The 17,993-nt window shown below is 41.3% G+C and overlaps 1 protein-coding gene across 3 annotated transcripts in view; it reads right to left on the minus strand.

The window, feature by feature from the left end:
- The window catches only part of abr (ABR activator of RhoGEF and GTPase), a 186,086-nt gene that overhangs the window by 141,212 nt on the left and 26,881 nt on the right, over positions 1-17,993 (minus strand). The window contains exon 1 of one of the 3 annotated variants that reach the window (XM_084730805.1): positions 11,978-12,354. The exons of 1 other annotated variant lie outside the window; for it this stretch is intronic. In XM_084730805.1, the coding sequence (XP_084586931.1) occupies positions 11,978-12,038 (61 nt within the window). In that variant the 5' untranslated portion in view covers positions 12,039-12,354. Of the gene's footprint in view, positions 1-529; positions 588-11,977; positions 12,355-17,993 lie in introns of those variants that run through there. One more of the 3 variants, XM_084730808.1, reaches the window with a different exon arrangement.

Consider the following 17,993-nt stretch of genomic DNA (forward strand, 5'->3'; position numbering starts at 1 on the left):
ACATGAAACTTCAAATCGGGACTATCCTATTACAGTCCCACAGAAAATACACTATTTTCTCATACTATGTTTCTATCCTCTGTGATATAGTCCCACCAGCCTCCATAAAACATCTCTTACAAGATGTATTAACCCATCTACTTGCTGGGATGTTTCTATTTCTTATGTTCTCTTTCTCCCATGTCTCATTGAGGGTCTCTATAATATCAAAAACCAGAATGAATGTGAACATCTACTTTTAACCCCAGCAGAAATATGACCCACTGCACCCAGAAGGCCAACTCCTCCTGGGGACATTAATCTTTAATGATTCACACACAAACATGCATGAAAACATGTACACACACACACACACACACACACACACACACACACACACACATACAAAAAAAGGGGAAAGAGAGATGAATACCTGCAGGTTACACGCAACCAAACATGTATGTCAAATTTATATCCATGATTTAAGAATGTGGTACGAGTCCATTTAAGAAAACCTGAGGTGATATATGACCTATATGTGTTTGCTCACCTGAGTCTGTCTGGGCGACTGGTCGTTGCTCGAGTGCATCCATCAGCCCTCTCAACTCATAATGGCCTCATCTCCTTTTCCTGTCTCCCCCTCTTTTTCCCCTCCTCTCCTCTCTTTCGCTCGACTACCCTGAATGCTTAATCACGGGCCCTGCCTTCCGGGAGCATGTAAACATGCCAGACGCACCATTGGCCGGGACGGTGGTGTTACTCTGCGCCGATTGGTTGAGGGGACAGGGGCATGGGTGGTAAAAGAAGAAGGGGTTGGTGGTTACCATAGCCCTACAGGATGACTTCTGTCCATAGTAACATACCGCGTACACACACACACACACACACACATACATACAGCTCCAGCCCCTCAGGACATGGTGAAGATCCCCACAGACTCACAGAACACAAACACACTCAGACATATGACACACCCTCTAACATCAAGAACAACAAAGGATTTTCAGAGCTTCGCCCACATGAAGACTGGCACTGAAAGGAGAATCTGGCTAAAGTTGCTGTTTGAGATATTAAATCCAGATTATAGCTCAGCTTAAACCAGTTATTCCTGTGATAACTAAAAAAAAAGAGCACCTACGTTCAGTTAACCATGTTTCCTTAATTCCTCAATTTTTATGCATAATATTGACCGCACCGTTGATTTGTGGTCAAATGGACTACAAACATTATTTTTTAAAAAGCGCACAAAAACGCAAGTGAACAAACATAGCCAGCCATTTAAGAAACAAAAGGTAACCCTTGTTCTATGCTGAAAGATGACCCACATACATATTTTATATCAAAATCATAGTTTAAAAGTTCCATTATTAGCAACGTCAAACAAGTGAAGGAAATCTGTCCTGCTGGCTAACCTGACTGCCGGCAGCTAACTTTAGCAGCTGTAACTAGTAAGTGTTAATGTTGTGATTTGTATAAAAGCACTGCTCAGCTAGCTGGTTGACGAAATCTCTGTCTGTCGGTGACTGTACTTTTTACTGTATTTGTCGATAAAATGCATGTTCGGTTAAAAGATGGTTTATTTCAGAAACTCTGTTGTGATATTTTAAAAGATGGCATGGAGTATATAGACCTTTTTCATGGCAGTCACATTGATGAAATAGCGTGGTAAACGCAGCTGTTTCTAATGATACTAATTAAGATCCTGTTGGAACAAGATCTTAATTAGTGTTATTGCTAACACCTGTGTCTACCCTCCTGTTATTTAATATCAATATGGCTGCCATGAAAAAAGTATATTTTAGCTGTTTAAAAAAGACCAACATGTTTGTTTTTTGTTGTTGTTTTTTCCGTCTTTGTCACGTGTATTTTCTTGTGTAAAAATTGCTATTTTTTCCTCCCATATGTATGTTTGGTTTGTTTGTCTGTTGTTTTGATGTTGTGTTTTGTTAACACAGGCTTGGCTCTCAAGTTGGTGAAGTGGGAGGGTCAGCTTGTGCTTATATAGTTGATTAAAATGTAAAAAATGGGTGACATGTCATACTGTGGATATACATTATATATTGACAACCCAATCAAAATCAGCATCAAATCATTTTAACTCGGCTAGATAAGTTGTTTTAGCTAGGTTTCCATAAGAATTATATTCAAGCCAAGTACAGGTTTTGTAAGCACAGATTCATCTAGATATTCTATTACCAAATTAAAATAGAAAGATATAATGATATTTCTAACATAAACTCCCGACTTTAAGCTACAGTTAGAGGTCAACATTAGTTCAAACAGCTACAGCACAGGTCTGTTTGCATGATCTTTTATAGGTTGCCAGACTTGCTGATGTCACTTACCAGCAATTCATCATTAATACTACAAAATGACAATGTCATTTAGCCTGGAATTTAGTTTACAAAAACCTTTGCCTCATTGTGTGAATATTTTGTGAAAGCATCAGTAGTCATGCCTACAGTATTGTCGCAAAATCGATATTGAGGTATTTGGTCAAAAATATTGTATTTGATTTTGCAAATATTGCCCAGTGGTACAGAACAGTTGCAGTTAATATCACAACTGCAACGCTGATCGAAAAATTATCATTTTGATATTCCCCCCAAATCCAAGCCCCAGTAACACAAGATCTTTGCAGTAGCGTATTTGCTGTGTGTGAAAATGCCACAACAACATACTCAGCTGAGATACAAGCTTCATCTATTATTCACAAGTTGTCATTGAATGAACCCAGGCAGCCGTGGCACAGAGGAGTCCAACTCCAGCAGGGATGTGGGTGAGCAAGCAGCTAAGTTAATACTATGACTTAGTGCCAAATCCTTCCTTCACTCCTTTCAGCTGGAGTCACTCACTTGGAACGAGGAGAAATTAACTTTATCCATGTTTTAATGGGGATATCTCTTCACTACAGCGAGACAGTTACTGTAAATGTGTATAGCTGTAAATGACAGTCTTACTGTGGTAAGAATAATCATGCCCTGCATTATTTAATTTCAGGTGGAACTCCTCTGTAGTTATGCATGTGTGGGAGGCCTGGGCAATAAAGCAATGGTGACATGTACTGCCAACAGACACTTCATCAATAGCAGTTAGAAAACTGTTCGATAAAATGTTTCACTTAAATGAATTAAATGGCAACCAACACGAAAGCACAAAACAAATACGCCCTTCCTCATAACCTACCTATCATATCCCTTGAGAACGGTGCATGCTATGAAACAGCCAATCATTTAACAGGTATATTGCTCAGTTGCACCATAAACTTGTGAAACAACATTAGAAACGGTGTGGAGCGAGAAAAGAGAGTGCAGACAGTGAAGAAACTGTCAATGAAAAAGGACAGACCTGCTCACCAACATGGCAGTTTTTTGTTGCTTTTCTTTGTTTCTTTTAAGTCTGTTTTTAAGTCTATTTGTCTTGATAAATGAAAGAAAGGAAAATCAGTTTGTACTTCAACTAAATAAACAGTTTCAGTTTTTATCCACACGATTTTGTGTACTGTATGAGATGAAATTGTTGGCACGGATTTTCCCAAGACACAATGCATAGACTCACAACAAATCCCTCTCCGTATTTTCATACTTTCCCATTATTTTGCTGTGCTTAACCACCCCAAACATCAGTATGTGACATCCTGGGATTGAGATTCAACAATCAAATATGATTGTTGTGTGTTTACAATTGATAAATCCTACTCATTCTACCTTTAATACCTAAAAATTCTGAAAATTATTTAGTATACACACTAGTGCTGCTGTTCCACATCAACAAACTAATAGGTGTACATAGTCCTTAAATAATTTCTATGATATGTTTAATATGGTAGTATCTGTTGATAAACGTAGGATTTTAGAGCTTACTAGATAAGAGCTTCAGCTAAATCGTTTATTTTGCCATCAGTACGCTCAGTCTCTCTCTCTCTCTGTCACATACTCAAAGCACTGAGCATTTGGCTCTCCCTCTGCAGCATCACACAACTGTTTCCTGGCTGTTTTGGAGAAGCGAACATAAAGCCGATTACATAAGCATGAACCCCTCACCAGGCCCAATGGGAGGAAAATGCTTGAACACAAAGCGGAGAAGCATGGCATGGAAGAGGCAGGAGAGATGACGCTATTACATAACAACAGTGCTTTAGGCTGACTCAGATTCTTTCTCCCGCTCAGAGAGCAGATTTAAATGTCTGTTTCTATAGCTACAGAACAGAGCAAAGGGAAGGAACAGCTTCATCTATTGATCAGGATAATGGAGGAGCTTGTACAGCAGAAAGACAATGATTCAAGACTTGACACACACAGATTAAGTTACACAACACACAATTTCATTCCTGAAAAGCAAAACCTTACTCTGTCTGCAGGTTAGAGGACACACACAGACAGTGACTGTTTTACGGTGACTGTACTCATACTGCGGCAGAAGCAGCAGGAGAGCTGACAGCAAATAATTGATTAATAATGATATAATCAGGCATTAGCAATCCTGTAACCGTAAAGATCCAGGGTTTGATTCCTGATAATGGTTTGCCCTGGTGTTGTGTTTTCCATCAAACACAAACGACCATATGCAAGAGTTCTGACCTGACGCTGTACTACTGACTCCTACTTCCCGATGACTGACTCATCCCCATCTCTCTCTGTTTTTTGTAAATGATGGACGTTCAGACTGTTAGACAAAGTGAAAAAAGCCAGCACCTATAATGGTATGGGGGTGTGTTATTGCCCATGGCATCATGGGTAACTGTCACATCTGTGAAAGCTCCATTCATGCTGAAAGGCACATACAGATTTTGGAGCAACATACGCTGCCATCCAGACGACGTCTTTTTCATGTTTATTTCAGCAAGACAATGATAAGAAACATTTGGCATGTGTTACAGCAACGTGGCTTCGTAGGGTCTGCCTGCAGTCCAGACCTGTCTCCTATTGAAAATGTGTAGTGCAAAACAGGACAATGGGGACCCCAGACTGTTGAGCTGCTGAAACTGTATATAAAGCAAGAATGGCAAAGAATTTTATGTTCAAAGCTTCAACAATCAGTGTCCTTAGTGTCCCAAAGGTTTACTGAGTGTTGTTAAAAGAAAAGGTGATATAATGTAGTGGATAACATACCCCTGTCCCAACTTTTTTGAAATGTGTTACAGGTATCAAATTTAAAAAATAAATGTATGTGTATGCTTTCAAAAAAACAAGAATTTCTCTGTTTATTAGTTCATTGTTTTTATGTACATTTTACATAGTATCCTACCTTTTTTGGAATCAAGGTTGTATATTTTAATACTAATTACTTAATGGCACCAATATCCTAAAGTATAACAAATTAACAAACATTTTGACCTGGTACCAGCAATAAAAACATGGCATGTTCACAGTGAACCAGAGGTATCAGTGAACCTTTTGGTTTGTTTTGTGTTTGCTCTTCTTTGACATCAGACCACAAATGACACGTTTGGAAACACTTTCAGATCTTATTGATCTGATATTGTTTCTGCCAGCACTGAGGCCATTGGCTATTCGAGCAGAGTGAGACGACGAGAGACTGAGAGGGAGAGAGGTGGGTGGTTTGGTCAAAATAGATTTGTGGGGTGTGATGAATGAGATCCCCAAGTTGTATTAAACTCCCCTACGACACTCTGCTGGGAAGCTCTCCAGAATCACTTTGCTGTGGCCTTCTTTGCTGAAGCAAGCCATGTGACAGCCAACTAACTACAAACATTAAACACTTAAAGACAGAACTGGGACTGGACTGAAGTCAGCCAAGAGCAGCTAGCCAGCCCCATCTATCACAGCTGCAGAGGGGAACCAGAACAAAGGTTTGACAGCCAGGTAAACCCTTTGCCGTGTGGTGAAATGTGGAGGTGTAAACCAAAAACTGTTAGCACCTGTCCCATATGATCCTTTAATGAATGACTCTAAGGTTCAAACTGTCTGTAAATACAACTTTTAAGTCTCAGCAGTAACAGCCATGGATGAGTGATGAAGCCATTGGATCATGTCATATCATGAAGCAATAAAAAGAGATTAAAAATTGTGTTCTTTCAATGGAATTCCAGGTTTAAATAGCCAGTGAAAATCTTTTTTTCTGTGCAACTTAATGGTGATTTCACAGATTTTTGCGCCAGTAGGATAATAGAGAGGTCCTTGTTTGCCTTGGTTGGCAGGTACCATATATTTCAGTGTTTGACTATGATGGTTAATGCTTATTGTCCCACAAGCAAACCATATAAGAGAGGTGGACATGTGTCATCACCAACTGGACTATGTTTGAGGTGTCAAGTTTGGCATTAAGGCCGTTGCCATCTTGTTTTTTTGGTACCGCAGGTAATGACATTTGGATGAGAGAGTGGGGAGGTCACAAGGGAGCCACGCCCTAATGTCACGATTTTCATCTGGTGAGCCACTGGTGGACATCTGAGCATCATCTAGTGGGCCCTGGAGACAGTGATAATGCCAAATGATAAGGGTCATCCAAATTTAAAGAATATTTACAAAGCTAGTTATTTTTATATTTAAATGTGCTCAAGAGTGTACATACATTAAAAAAATTTAATTAAATGACAAAAATAATGACACGTTTGATGTGTTGATTGTGTTTATATCCTGTCACAGCCCAGTTTATTTTTGCTACGTCCACTTCTCTTATACAGTGAATGTTCCTAACATCAGCTCAAAACAGAAACCAATCTGTTGCCAAAATTTAAATTCTGACCAGTGATGAGTCAACATACACTCATGTTTTTCTACAGTTTATGATTAGAGCGCGCATGTTGGTTGGCACCAGGACAGACAGCAGATTACTTCTCATGAGAAACATGTCATTCCATATTTATAAACTGCAAATACTGGCAACAGAAAGCTGGGATTATACAGCACATATTAACCCTTTACAAGCTGGTTAATGACCCGCCCTGACTCACACAGCGGTATTTTAGCCAGGCTTGCTGGGCTGAACTCAAGCCTCCCCAGCGCACTGCCAGGATGTAGAGAAATTGGGATAGATTTATTTTTTAATGCTCCCTCAGAGCTGCACACACATTCAAGCCTTCCTCACTGTGACTTGGATTAGGGAAAATCATTTTGACATACGTGCATGCGTGCATGTGCACGTGCCACCTTGACTCTGCCATGCCAAAATGCCCATATTCTGGCTCTTACATAATCTAGCTTTCCTTTGATGTTGTTTAAGCATCACGTGGCGAGCCAGAGAGAAGTCTGGCTAATTCTCTGAAGGTTACAGCACACGCTGAAAGAGTCAGAAGTCAGTCTGCCACTCCAGCTGTGGAGATGGTGACAACACTGCAATTTATGTGCAGGAATTATGGGCTTGGAGGCAAACATGCCCTTGAATAGTCACATACAGGAGCTCAGGAACAGTCACTTTCCTGTTTAATATTTTTTATAAAGCCTATACTGACCCAACATGTCAGCATGAGTCTAAATTAGAGCTTCAACGATTAGGCCTGGTCAATTCATCAATTAGTTGATTTTAGGGGTATGACGCCCCCCACAGCTCATCATTGAGCTCATTACTGTGATCACAGCAAATTTTGTTTTGAAGGATCAATCTCATGTTGAGATCAGCACATGGATCTATTAATACACCTACGGATCAGTGCTGTCACACATAAGTCAGGAACACCGATTGGTCGACAGACTCAATCCAAGGCATCTTGGGATTGCCCATGGGCAGCTAGCAACATGCTAACAACAACAAATGTATCATTCTGGATTTATTTTACCACGTCTCCAAAAAAGACATTACAGTTTGAGGCTGAAATACAAAGCTTCTGACAGAGATGCAATCACACCAGAGCCAACGTTACAAAGATACAGCACTAAATGAACAGTCTATAGGTTTTGGACTGTTGGGTGGACAAGAGAAGCCATTTGAAGCACTGTGGGCTCTGGGGAACTGTGATGAGCATCGTCAGATTAAATGATAATTAAAATAATCGTTAGTCTCAATTTGGTGCAAACAAGGGAACACAAATTAACACGCTTTCAGTGGTGAAGGACAGACGTACAAAACAGCTGTCAGAGACACCTTCCAATGTGCAAAAACCACTGAAGCAACAAAGAAATATGATACACAATACAGGATTAACCGATGATGAACTGGTTACAGGCAGAAAATGGAGACAATGGCGGCACCAAAATGCTTCCAAAATCAGATCATGGGTGAAACACACTCAAAAAATTAGGAGCCACTTAGATCAAGAGAAGAAGAAAGACAAAAAAAGAGGTGGAAAAGCAAAGGATGAGAGGGAAAATAAGAGGGTTGTGTTCAAGTATTTGTAACTGACATGCACACGCACACACAAAAACACTAATAGCCGCCTGGGAGTCTACCACTTACGCTGCTGACTGGACAAATGGGGCAGAGGATGACTGATGAGAGGTCTGGGCAGTGATTTTGTTTAGGAGTGTGTTTTGTCTACTTGCACTGATGTGAATGCATACCCCTCTGCACCTTTCTCTTTATTTAATTCTGCAGTTTGTATGTAGGACATGTTGCCTTGATCAGCTGTGGCCAAACAGTGGAGCTGAACAGAAAGACTTCAGCCTCTTGGGGGAACAAGACGGCTGTGGCTTTGAGCATCCACTCCCACTCTACTCAGGGAGTTAAGGATGTGTGGTCACCGCTTAACATTGAGCCATTAACACAGTTTCAGTGGCTGAAGACAGAGGATACAATTACACCCTGGTAATCCACCAAACTGCACTCCACTACACTGTAGGCAGGGCGGGACTGGGTCGTCACACACCATTTACAACCAGGTATGAGTCATCTCCCACAGTCAGGTCTGCCGTGCGCTGATGTGCTCCAGCCTGTGAACTGGTGAATGGGCTGTTTCAGGGTCGGCGTAGTGATGCTGAAGGAGTGTGCTCAACATTGGCCCTGGAAAAGCTCACAGAAGTAGTGGTGTATTTTTATTCCCCCAAGTGGAGGAAGTGAGTTCGGTTCAGTGGCCCTTGACATACCAGTTTACTTATACGAAACGCACACACAGACACACACAGGCAGACAAAGTGCTGGATAAAGGATGGTGGGGAAGCAGAAGGATGATGAAATGACAGGTGCACAAAAGGATCGTGCCCTTTTCCGTCAGAAGAGCTGATAGCAAAGCCTGAATCGAGCCTGTTGTAATGGTAATAGTCCGTCTCCTATTGTACACATTCAGCCTCTCACTGAATTTCAAATGTGTGAAAGCACATTAGGTGTTAAGTTATGATGTATTCTGTTTCTGGTTGCAGCAATGCCAGAGCCAAAATAGCAATATTAAAATAGTACACACAGACTAAGTATACAGTCCCCCGTGATCAAATTTAATTATCATCCCGTCACACTGACCTGATCCATTTCTCAAAAGTGGACTAATGTATGCAGTGAAAATTCAGTGCTGATATAATCCAGTGCTATTCACTGAAATAACAGAACAGCATAAAGCATTGCCACACCATCAAACAAAGAAAAGAAACCATGACAATAAGATTGATACCACTCTCATGCCTGTATGCTAAATATGACGCTGTTGCAAACAGGCAATTAGCTTAGCTTAGCTTAGCTTAGCATAAAGGCAGCCTTGAATTCTAGCACCTGCAAGACGAGGGTCACATGACCAACGGGGTTAGCCAAGCTAGCACTACCACTAGTCAGCTAATCTGCTAGCATGTTTACTGCATGCTGAGCACTACTGGCTGTGCAGGCTTTTACAATGTTATCTAATAGGTCACGCTGACTGACTGTGGTTTTGGCTGTTGTGTTAATGGACTCAATGGACTCAGTGGGAGTGATTATTAAAAATTACGTCTGCCGTCTAATAATTACAATGGCACTTTGGGTGTATAGTGAATAATACTCTATACACTGTGAACAGAGTTGATGGAGGACTTTGGCTGTCGTACACATTAAAGAATTTAAGGACAAACACACAAAAGAAGATGGTGAACCTTCACGTTGGGACTGTGTGCTTAAGTTTTTTTGACCAAGCACAGCAAAAAATTAAACTTTTTCCCTGAGTTTGTGTAAAACAGGTAAGCTAACATTTACAGGCTGAAGCAAGCTGTTAACATTAGATCTATAGGCTCTGATCGCTCATCTTTTCTTCTTATTAAATTTTATAATCTCCCTTCACTCAGTCTGCCATTTCAATCTCTCTTGTCAGCCACTATCAAAATACACACGACAGGAAACAATAACTAATAGTAGAAAACTCTCAAAACCAAACTGCTAATAACCTAGTCTTTTCCTGTGTACCGTTAGTTTAAGAAAAAAAAAATATATGTAGACACTTAAAAGACCTGTTTTGCGTTGTTACTGGAAGCAAGAGGAGACCTGGAAGTCACCATGTTGGAACAAGAAATTCACTACTATTCACTGCTAGTTTTTTACACTTTGGTTTATGGAGTAAAAAACAAACGTGGTCATGTTTATCAGCAAGCTATAAAAGATGCTGGCAGCTAGATTTTTTTTTTTTTTTACTTCTAAACAGAGCCGTGGTAGCAGCTGTCCATCTTTAAGCTAAGCCTAAAGCTGAAAACTGAGTCTGGCTTCATATTTAGAGTACAGACATATCTAACACTCAGCAAAAAAAGTAATAAAGATTATTTCCCAAATATTCACACTATTCTTTTTAACTCTCTCTAAAAGTGAAACAGCAGATCACCATCATACTAAATATGTGCATCTCAACTCTCACACCACAACTACACACACTTTATCTTGCAATTATTCAGTTTCACACCACATTCAGTAAAAACGTGATATAATAATGTACATAATCATACACTGAAGTTATTACTTTTAATTAACCAAATGAACAGACCTCTGACTGTACAGTGTAATAACATTATGACAATATGTAGCTGCTTTTGGTATCTTTTTGACAGTCCTTAGACCTCTCTTGAGAACTCATGTAACAGCTGCCCACCAAACACACATCATGTATGTACTTCGGTTCTTTCTTTCTCGTTCTGTATCACCAAAATCCCAATACCACTACCAGCCCATCTCCCTCTTCCTCTCCTATTCTGTTCGTCTCTGCAGATTAAGCCATGGTAACAATGGTGACACAGCAGAGCAAATCCCAAAAGGCTGTGTCATGTGCCCAAAACTCCCAAACACACACACACACACACACACACACACACACACACACACACACACACACACACACACACACACACACACACACACACACACACATAGCATCTCAGCAGTACACAACAAGGAATCACAGCTGCGCCTGATGGGATATGTATAATCACTGCAAAGTATACGCTCACTGCTCTGAATTAAGGCATGAAAAACCATTGTTCATATTCTGCTTTATGTAAATCACCCTCATTAAAATATTCCTTTTATGGAAAAAGTTGCTTTTATGTAGTAAAAAAAGAAAAAATCTCAAGGTCCACTAATTTTGGAGGAAAAGCAGATGTACTTGTTTCTAACTCGTTATTGTTTCTGGGAGCGCTGCTAACTAACAAAGTGACCCAGTGTACAGTAGACATGTCAGACCGTGTCTCAGGCACAGCATGAAGACAACAATAAAGCGCAGATTAAAAATTCAACATCAGACAGCTTGTGTCCTCGATAGGTTGGAACATAAAGTTCTACCTCCAGGTTGTAAGCATGACTCACACTCTCCCACTCTAGATTTCTTCAGGCTTTCCCCTGATTCAGTTCCTAACAGCCAGCGAAAAGCTTCACAACAGCAAACACTGTGAGTTGTTACTACTATGGATGAACGGAGGCGAAAGGAGGAGCGTGGAGGGGGGGTTGAGCGTCTTGTTATGGACAGCCACAGTGATGCACGTTAATTGGAAGTCCAGAGAAAATGCAAAGTGCTCTCTGTGTGCATTTGGCTCTGGTTGTAACGCGAACGGGCAGCCCGTGAGATGGAGAAGGAGGGGGTTGCTGGGCAAAACGGCAAAGACACACAGATAAATGGGAAACGATGTGTTGAGAGGAGTAAATAGCTGGATGGACGGATACGTACTGCTGTAGAGGGTGTCGATCCAGGACAGCCGGGGCAGGCCACGAGCACTGAGGGGCTCCATCCTCCTTTTTCTCTCCCTGTCTCAGTCACTCTTTCTGATTTCTTCTGTCCCTTTTCTGTTGCTGCTTCTCGCGTTGCCTCTCTGCTTTTTTCCTTATCCTTGAAAAACAGCCTTCATCTCGCAGGAAGAAGCAAAAAGAATCATTTGGGAAAAATGTCAAAAGACACCCCGGGGTCCAACAGGCGGACAAGAGAGCTGGCGAGCAGGAGAAGGAGTGTATGAGAGAGCGGTGTGTGTGTCTGTGTGTGTGTGTGACAGCAAGAGAGAAAACAACAGGCTGGAGACGACCACCGCCGACCGTTGCTAGGGGAAGGGAGAAGCACTCCCTCTCTCTCTTTGGCTTGCTCGTTCACTCCCATCCACCCCTCCTCTCTCTCTCTCTCTCTCTCTCTCTCTCTCTCTCTCTCTCTCTCTCTCTCTCTCTCTCTCTCTCTCTCTCTCGATTCTGCGCGAATGGCTCCTCAGCTTCGTTCTCTCCCTCTCTCACTCCTGCCATCCCTCTCTCTCTCTCTCTCAGTCAGAGGCAGAAATTCAGTAGCAATGCATAATGACTGTGTACCAATGAGGCTTGTGTCAAATGTCTCTCTTTACGCTGTCAGACTTACTTTCAGTGTCTTTCTATCTCTGTGTTTTAGTTGATCTGTTCTCTTGTAGCGTGGTAGTTCAAGCGCTTTCCTTGCCCTCTTGTAAAGTGCATTTAAAAAACCTGACTCTTACGCTTACCTCCTCTATCCTCATCTGCTTGTCTTTTCTTTTGCTTTGTCTTCTCTTTTAAACAGGTAAAAGTCTCACTGATAATGAAATTTAAAATTAAAATTACGTCTTTTTCAGGAGATAACTTACCAAGAAGGCAACAGTGAAACATTGTCATAATAATAGAGCTTAGGCAGAATAAAGGTATTACAGAATAAGGGTATTAAGATATTAAGAAATCCTGACAGTATGATTTTTAATACGGGCAAAAATAGACATGTCTGTCTATTAAAGTGATAGGGAGATGCTGTATTGAGATGATATATAGTAGTGTGCAGCACATGCCACCAGAGGTCAGTCTCTCTAAACATGGCATCTGAGGAAGAAAGTTACAGGACTAAATGATAAAAAAGAAAAAAAACCTTTGCCCTGGGAGTATTTTGGATAAAGTCTTAATGATGAGCCTGAAAGAGGGCGAGTAGCAGACTAACCACTGACTGTGGTGGCAAATACGCACTGAGCAGAGCAAAGGGTGAGCAGTGAAGTTGTCAGTCTGGCAGTAAATGTACAGTGTATGTTTCAGTTTGTCTGCAAATAAAAGCTGCAGCTTCTCAGACCAAAGCAAAGCTCCTGAGCGTGTGTTCATTCCCAACAGCGAGAACAGCGTTGCTATGACGATCAGCTCTGCCTATGCTAAGGGAGTACAGCCTACAGCGGAGTAGAGTCGAGTCAGGTGGTTTACGCAAATAGTACCTTAATACAGTATATTGTAGTAAAATGTCAGCAATGAAGATATGAATAAGAGATACCACCCAAGTCAAGTAACAAAACATACAAATAACAAGCAACGTAAAGAGATGAAGGCAACTATAACACTACAAAAGACTATAACCAGTTTCTAGTTAAGAGACATATACAGGTATTTGAGTTTACAAATCTATCCAAATTAAGAAAAAGTTATGATTAGAACCATAATTATTGGCCAGGAGCACCATTTACTAGATTCTTTCAGTGTGGATTCACACCAGCCTTGTTTTTTCTTACAGGAGGTTAATATTTGTGGCCCTCTAAAATCTGCTGATATACGCTCCAGATCAACTCCAACATGAACAAAACCTGACTGTGCTCTTTGATTTATGATATCCAGGTGGAAATTGGGCCGTCTGTTGTCTTTTTATTCGCCAACTGTAAGACCAATCATTTCCAGCACAAGACTTGTGTTCATAATTTCTGGTTTGACTTTTTCCCTTTGTGAATGCAAACCGAAACAGTTGGAAAATTGAAATTGAAAATGTTTCATCGTCACATTGGTTTGACTGAAGAATCAGATCTTTACGTGTGAAGACGCTCTAAAACTGACAAAACAATGTAAAGTCTTTTTGTACATTGTTCCAGGCCGAGGGGGCCAGTGTACTTACAAGCTTTTTTGATCTAGCTCTATTCTAACACAGGAAACTGACTGTAATGAATCATGAGAATGCAGGCCATATCTATTTAGATTTCCAAAACACACTCTACATGTTCACAGGTGAGGAGAAACCAGCCCGAAGAGATGGCTTCTGAAAGCGTGACAGTAGAAAATGCACAACATGATCAGCTCGAGATCGCTGCCGTTTGACTGCCACACACAACAATGAGCTGCTGTGTGTGAAACAGAGAAAGTCAGTCTTTCAGTTAGAAAATGACTGGTTCAGATGTCACGTTTTAAGCTGCTCCCATCCTCTGTTCCTGTTGGCCGCTTGCTCTGCCCCCCTCGTCTACTCACAGACACACATACTGGAAGAACATGAAAGAGACGCTCAGACATGAGTGTGTGTATGTGTGTGTGTGTGTGTGTGTGTGTGTGTGTGTGTGTGTGTGGTAACTGTAGAAAGGTGGTTTGACTGTGTTGAATACTGATATATCAGCTGACACAATACCGAACGTACTGATAAAATGGAAAACACAACTACATGGCTGATTTTTCTTGAAAGAAAATGAAATGACCCTTTGATTAGAAAAATATCTTTCTCAAATCATTCAACCCCATTAGTTATTCTCCTTCACTGCAAACAGTCTCTTCCTCAAGATTATAGGACCAGTGCAGGATTTAGTGGCATCTGCTGTTGAGGCTCTAATTTAGAACTAAGTGAATACTGTTCGCCTCACCCTCCCCTTCCTAGTATGTAGGACAAATAACCAAAAAGGAGAAATGTGCAAAATATGCTAAAGGCTGTATCTAGAGCCAGTGTTTGGTTTTTCTGTTCTGGGGTATTGTAGAAAGATGGCAGTACAAGATGGCAGCCTCTGTGAAAGAGGACCTGCACCCTCTGTAGATAAGGTAATGACAACAAAGTCATTTTTATTTTCAAGCAATTATACACTAATGAAAACACACTTATGAATATTAAGCCCCTTTCACACCAGACAACAAAACACTAACGCCCACTAACATCTGGCTTTTGTCTTCAGTGGTGAACGGTACAATCAGCATTCATTCCCAGGCCAAGTGACTGCAGTAGTCAAGGGTATTTATCAGCTCTAGCTCCAATTGGCAGAGATGGAAACATATCACCCAGGTGGACACGCAAATTTCTGGCCCTGCCACTCTTTTGCCCCTTTTTCCATTCACATGTGCTGGATTGGTTTGACTTTTCAGCCCACCACAGCACAGACTTTACACCCGCTTGAGGGTGTGTCTCTTAACTGACACACGGTCATCTTAAGTCCTTAATTCTTCACAATAAAAGCAAGCATAAAACAGTAAAATAAGGCAGAAACCTCAAAGTTTCTGCTACAAAAGTACACAGAGTTGAATACACAGAGACTTTTAAAAATGTTTTTCTCTGTTCTTCTGTACAGAAATTAGTTTAGCCTGGGCTTTTCTGGGTGACACAAGGAAATAAGGAATGCAAACTTATCTACTGGCAATGGGAAATGAGTCAATCCTATTTTTAGCATTTAAAAGACCCATATATACATTCTAATTTAGGTGTAAAGGGTATTATATTCAATTTCTGTTCATATTCTGCCAATAAATCCCCCTAAATATTACACACTGGACCTTTAAATCCAATAATAAAAGCTTTTTTGTTGGAATATCTGGCAATGACTGGATTTAAACAATGACATAAGCACATTTTTGAAAACCTCAACATACAGAAATTAGATTCCAGTCAATTTTCATCAAGTTAGGCAAGCAAACAAATCAACATTTTTTCACTACATAATTAAAAAAAATTCATTGTCTGTTTTATTTTTTTTCAAATTATCTCTGTCAGGTTTTAATGGGCACATTAGCTCATTTGGCACATTAGCTCTCCTGTTGCGTCCTGTTGCCGGGGACACAGCTGACAGCTTCACCACACAGCAGCGCTCTTTCTCTTCATCAGGCCCGACTATCTCTGTGTTTGTGATCGCATGTGCTACATTAAAGACGAGCATCATCGTGCCAGCGGCAACAAAGCCTTGTATGAACCCCTCCCCTCAAACCCTTGTCAGGTCCACACTCCTCCTTCTCCCCCCCTTCATCCTCCTCTAACCAGCATGGGGGAGGAAAGATGGGAGGGTTGAGAGGCAGAAAAACTTCAATTAGGACACAAAGGCTGACAGGAGGAGGGACTCCCCCTCCTCCTCCTGCACCCTCCACAGGCAGAGCACCGGGCCCCGAGCACCGCTCTTTGTCTGGCTCCAGAGCCATGCCAGCTGGAGGATACACACACATACACACACAAACACACACACACACACAAACGACAGGGCACCCCCAGAACTCATCTAGCCAGAGGTCATTATCTGTGTGTTTGTGTGTCAAGGCATTTAATGTAAGCCTGCATGTGTTAATGTATGTCAGGGTTATTAATGAATATAAATGCGTCATTATAAAGGAGAAAAATCACACTGGCATGACAAAAACATGCACAGACTGTAGATTTTGACAGCACACACACACACACACACACACACACACACACACACACACACACACACACACACACACTCAAGTTGATGTACAGGGAAAGCCAAGCAGATGGAGGAGAACACCGTGTTGGTGAGTGGCACTTCATCAAAAATAGATTCATCTACTGTACAGCCTTACACATCACCCTTTGTCTTAAATCTGGGACAATAGGGTGTTTCTCCCTTGCACACGAACACACACACACATGCACATGCACGCACACACGCACACACACACACACACACACACACACACACACACACTTATAGCTCTGCCATTGTGTGCATTTCTGTGTGTGCATGTACCTGACTTCTGGGTGTTTTTAGCTGCCCACCTCCCCCTCCTAAATGCCTCATCATTCAAGGGGCAGAGCCAAACAAAGAAAACACGCGTGCCATGCTTCAACACACATAGACAATACACACCACATATATGCAAACACACCAAGCTGCATGTTAGTCTTCCTGGAGCGTCACAAACATACATTTATGAAATATTGATGGGCAGTCAAGCTGTGGAGTAAAAAGGGCCATTACAAACTGTCTCTGCAACCCTTTGACACACACATAGAGAAAAAAACACAACACACACAATTGAGCAGCTCGCACAGTTGGTTCAGGTGAGAGCAGTTGTAGTACCAGTCTTGCTGCAGATGTTGAGGGGGAGAAGCAGTCTGGCTGTTTGTAACACAACAAAAAGCTCAACACACCAGCACTGCTTCAGTCTCAATAAAGGTCAACATTAGCAACAGTCCTGTATGGTATGTATGTGTATGTGTATGTGTGTGTGTGTGTGTGTGTGTGTGTGTGTGTGTGTGTGTGTGTGTGTGTGTGTGTGTGTGTGTGTGTGTGTGATGGAATAAAGGCTGAGCAGGTGGATTGAGCGAATGGATAAGATCTAGACTTCAGGCCATCATAATTTCAAATGTCTCTGTATCGAAATTGGGTTTTCTCAGGAAAGAAGGTGCACTGTGTGTGGGATCACCCTCGGGTCAGGTCTAAAATCAACTCGTACAGTGTTTTTTCAAAGAATCACATGAGTGTGTAACTAATTTGGGTGCAACACAAAAAAACCAATACATCATTACTCAGTACAGTTAAAAAATATGGGCTACAGCACACAAAAAAGCCTAAAATCAATACTTGCTTTTGATCGTGCATGTGATCACGCTGTGAGCGGCCCACTGTGCTGCTGCCTGATGCTCAGAGGCATATTTTAGGCTTAGTCAAATTTGAGTTAGAGGTCTTCTGCACCATTGACTCCCACAGGAAATCTGATTATTCACTCACTGTTTCTACTCAAACACAACTTAATGAGCCACC

This window comes from Lutjanus erythropterus, chromosome 11 (assembly GCF_056507025.1).
Source record: "Lutjanus erythropterus isolate fLutEry1 chromosome 11, fLutEry1.hap2, whole genome shotgun sequence".
NCBI lineage: Eukaryota > Metazoa > Chordata > Actinopteri > Lutjaniformes > Lutjanidae > Lutjanus > Lutjanus erythropterus.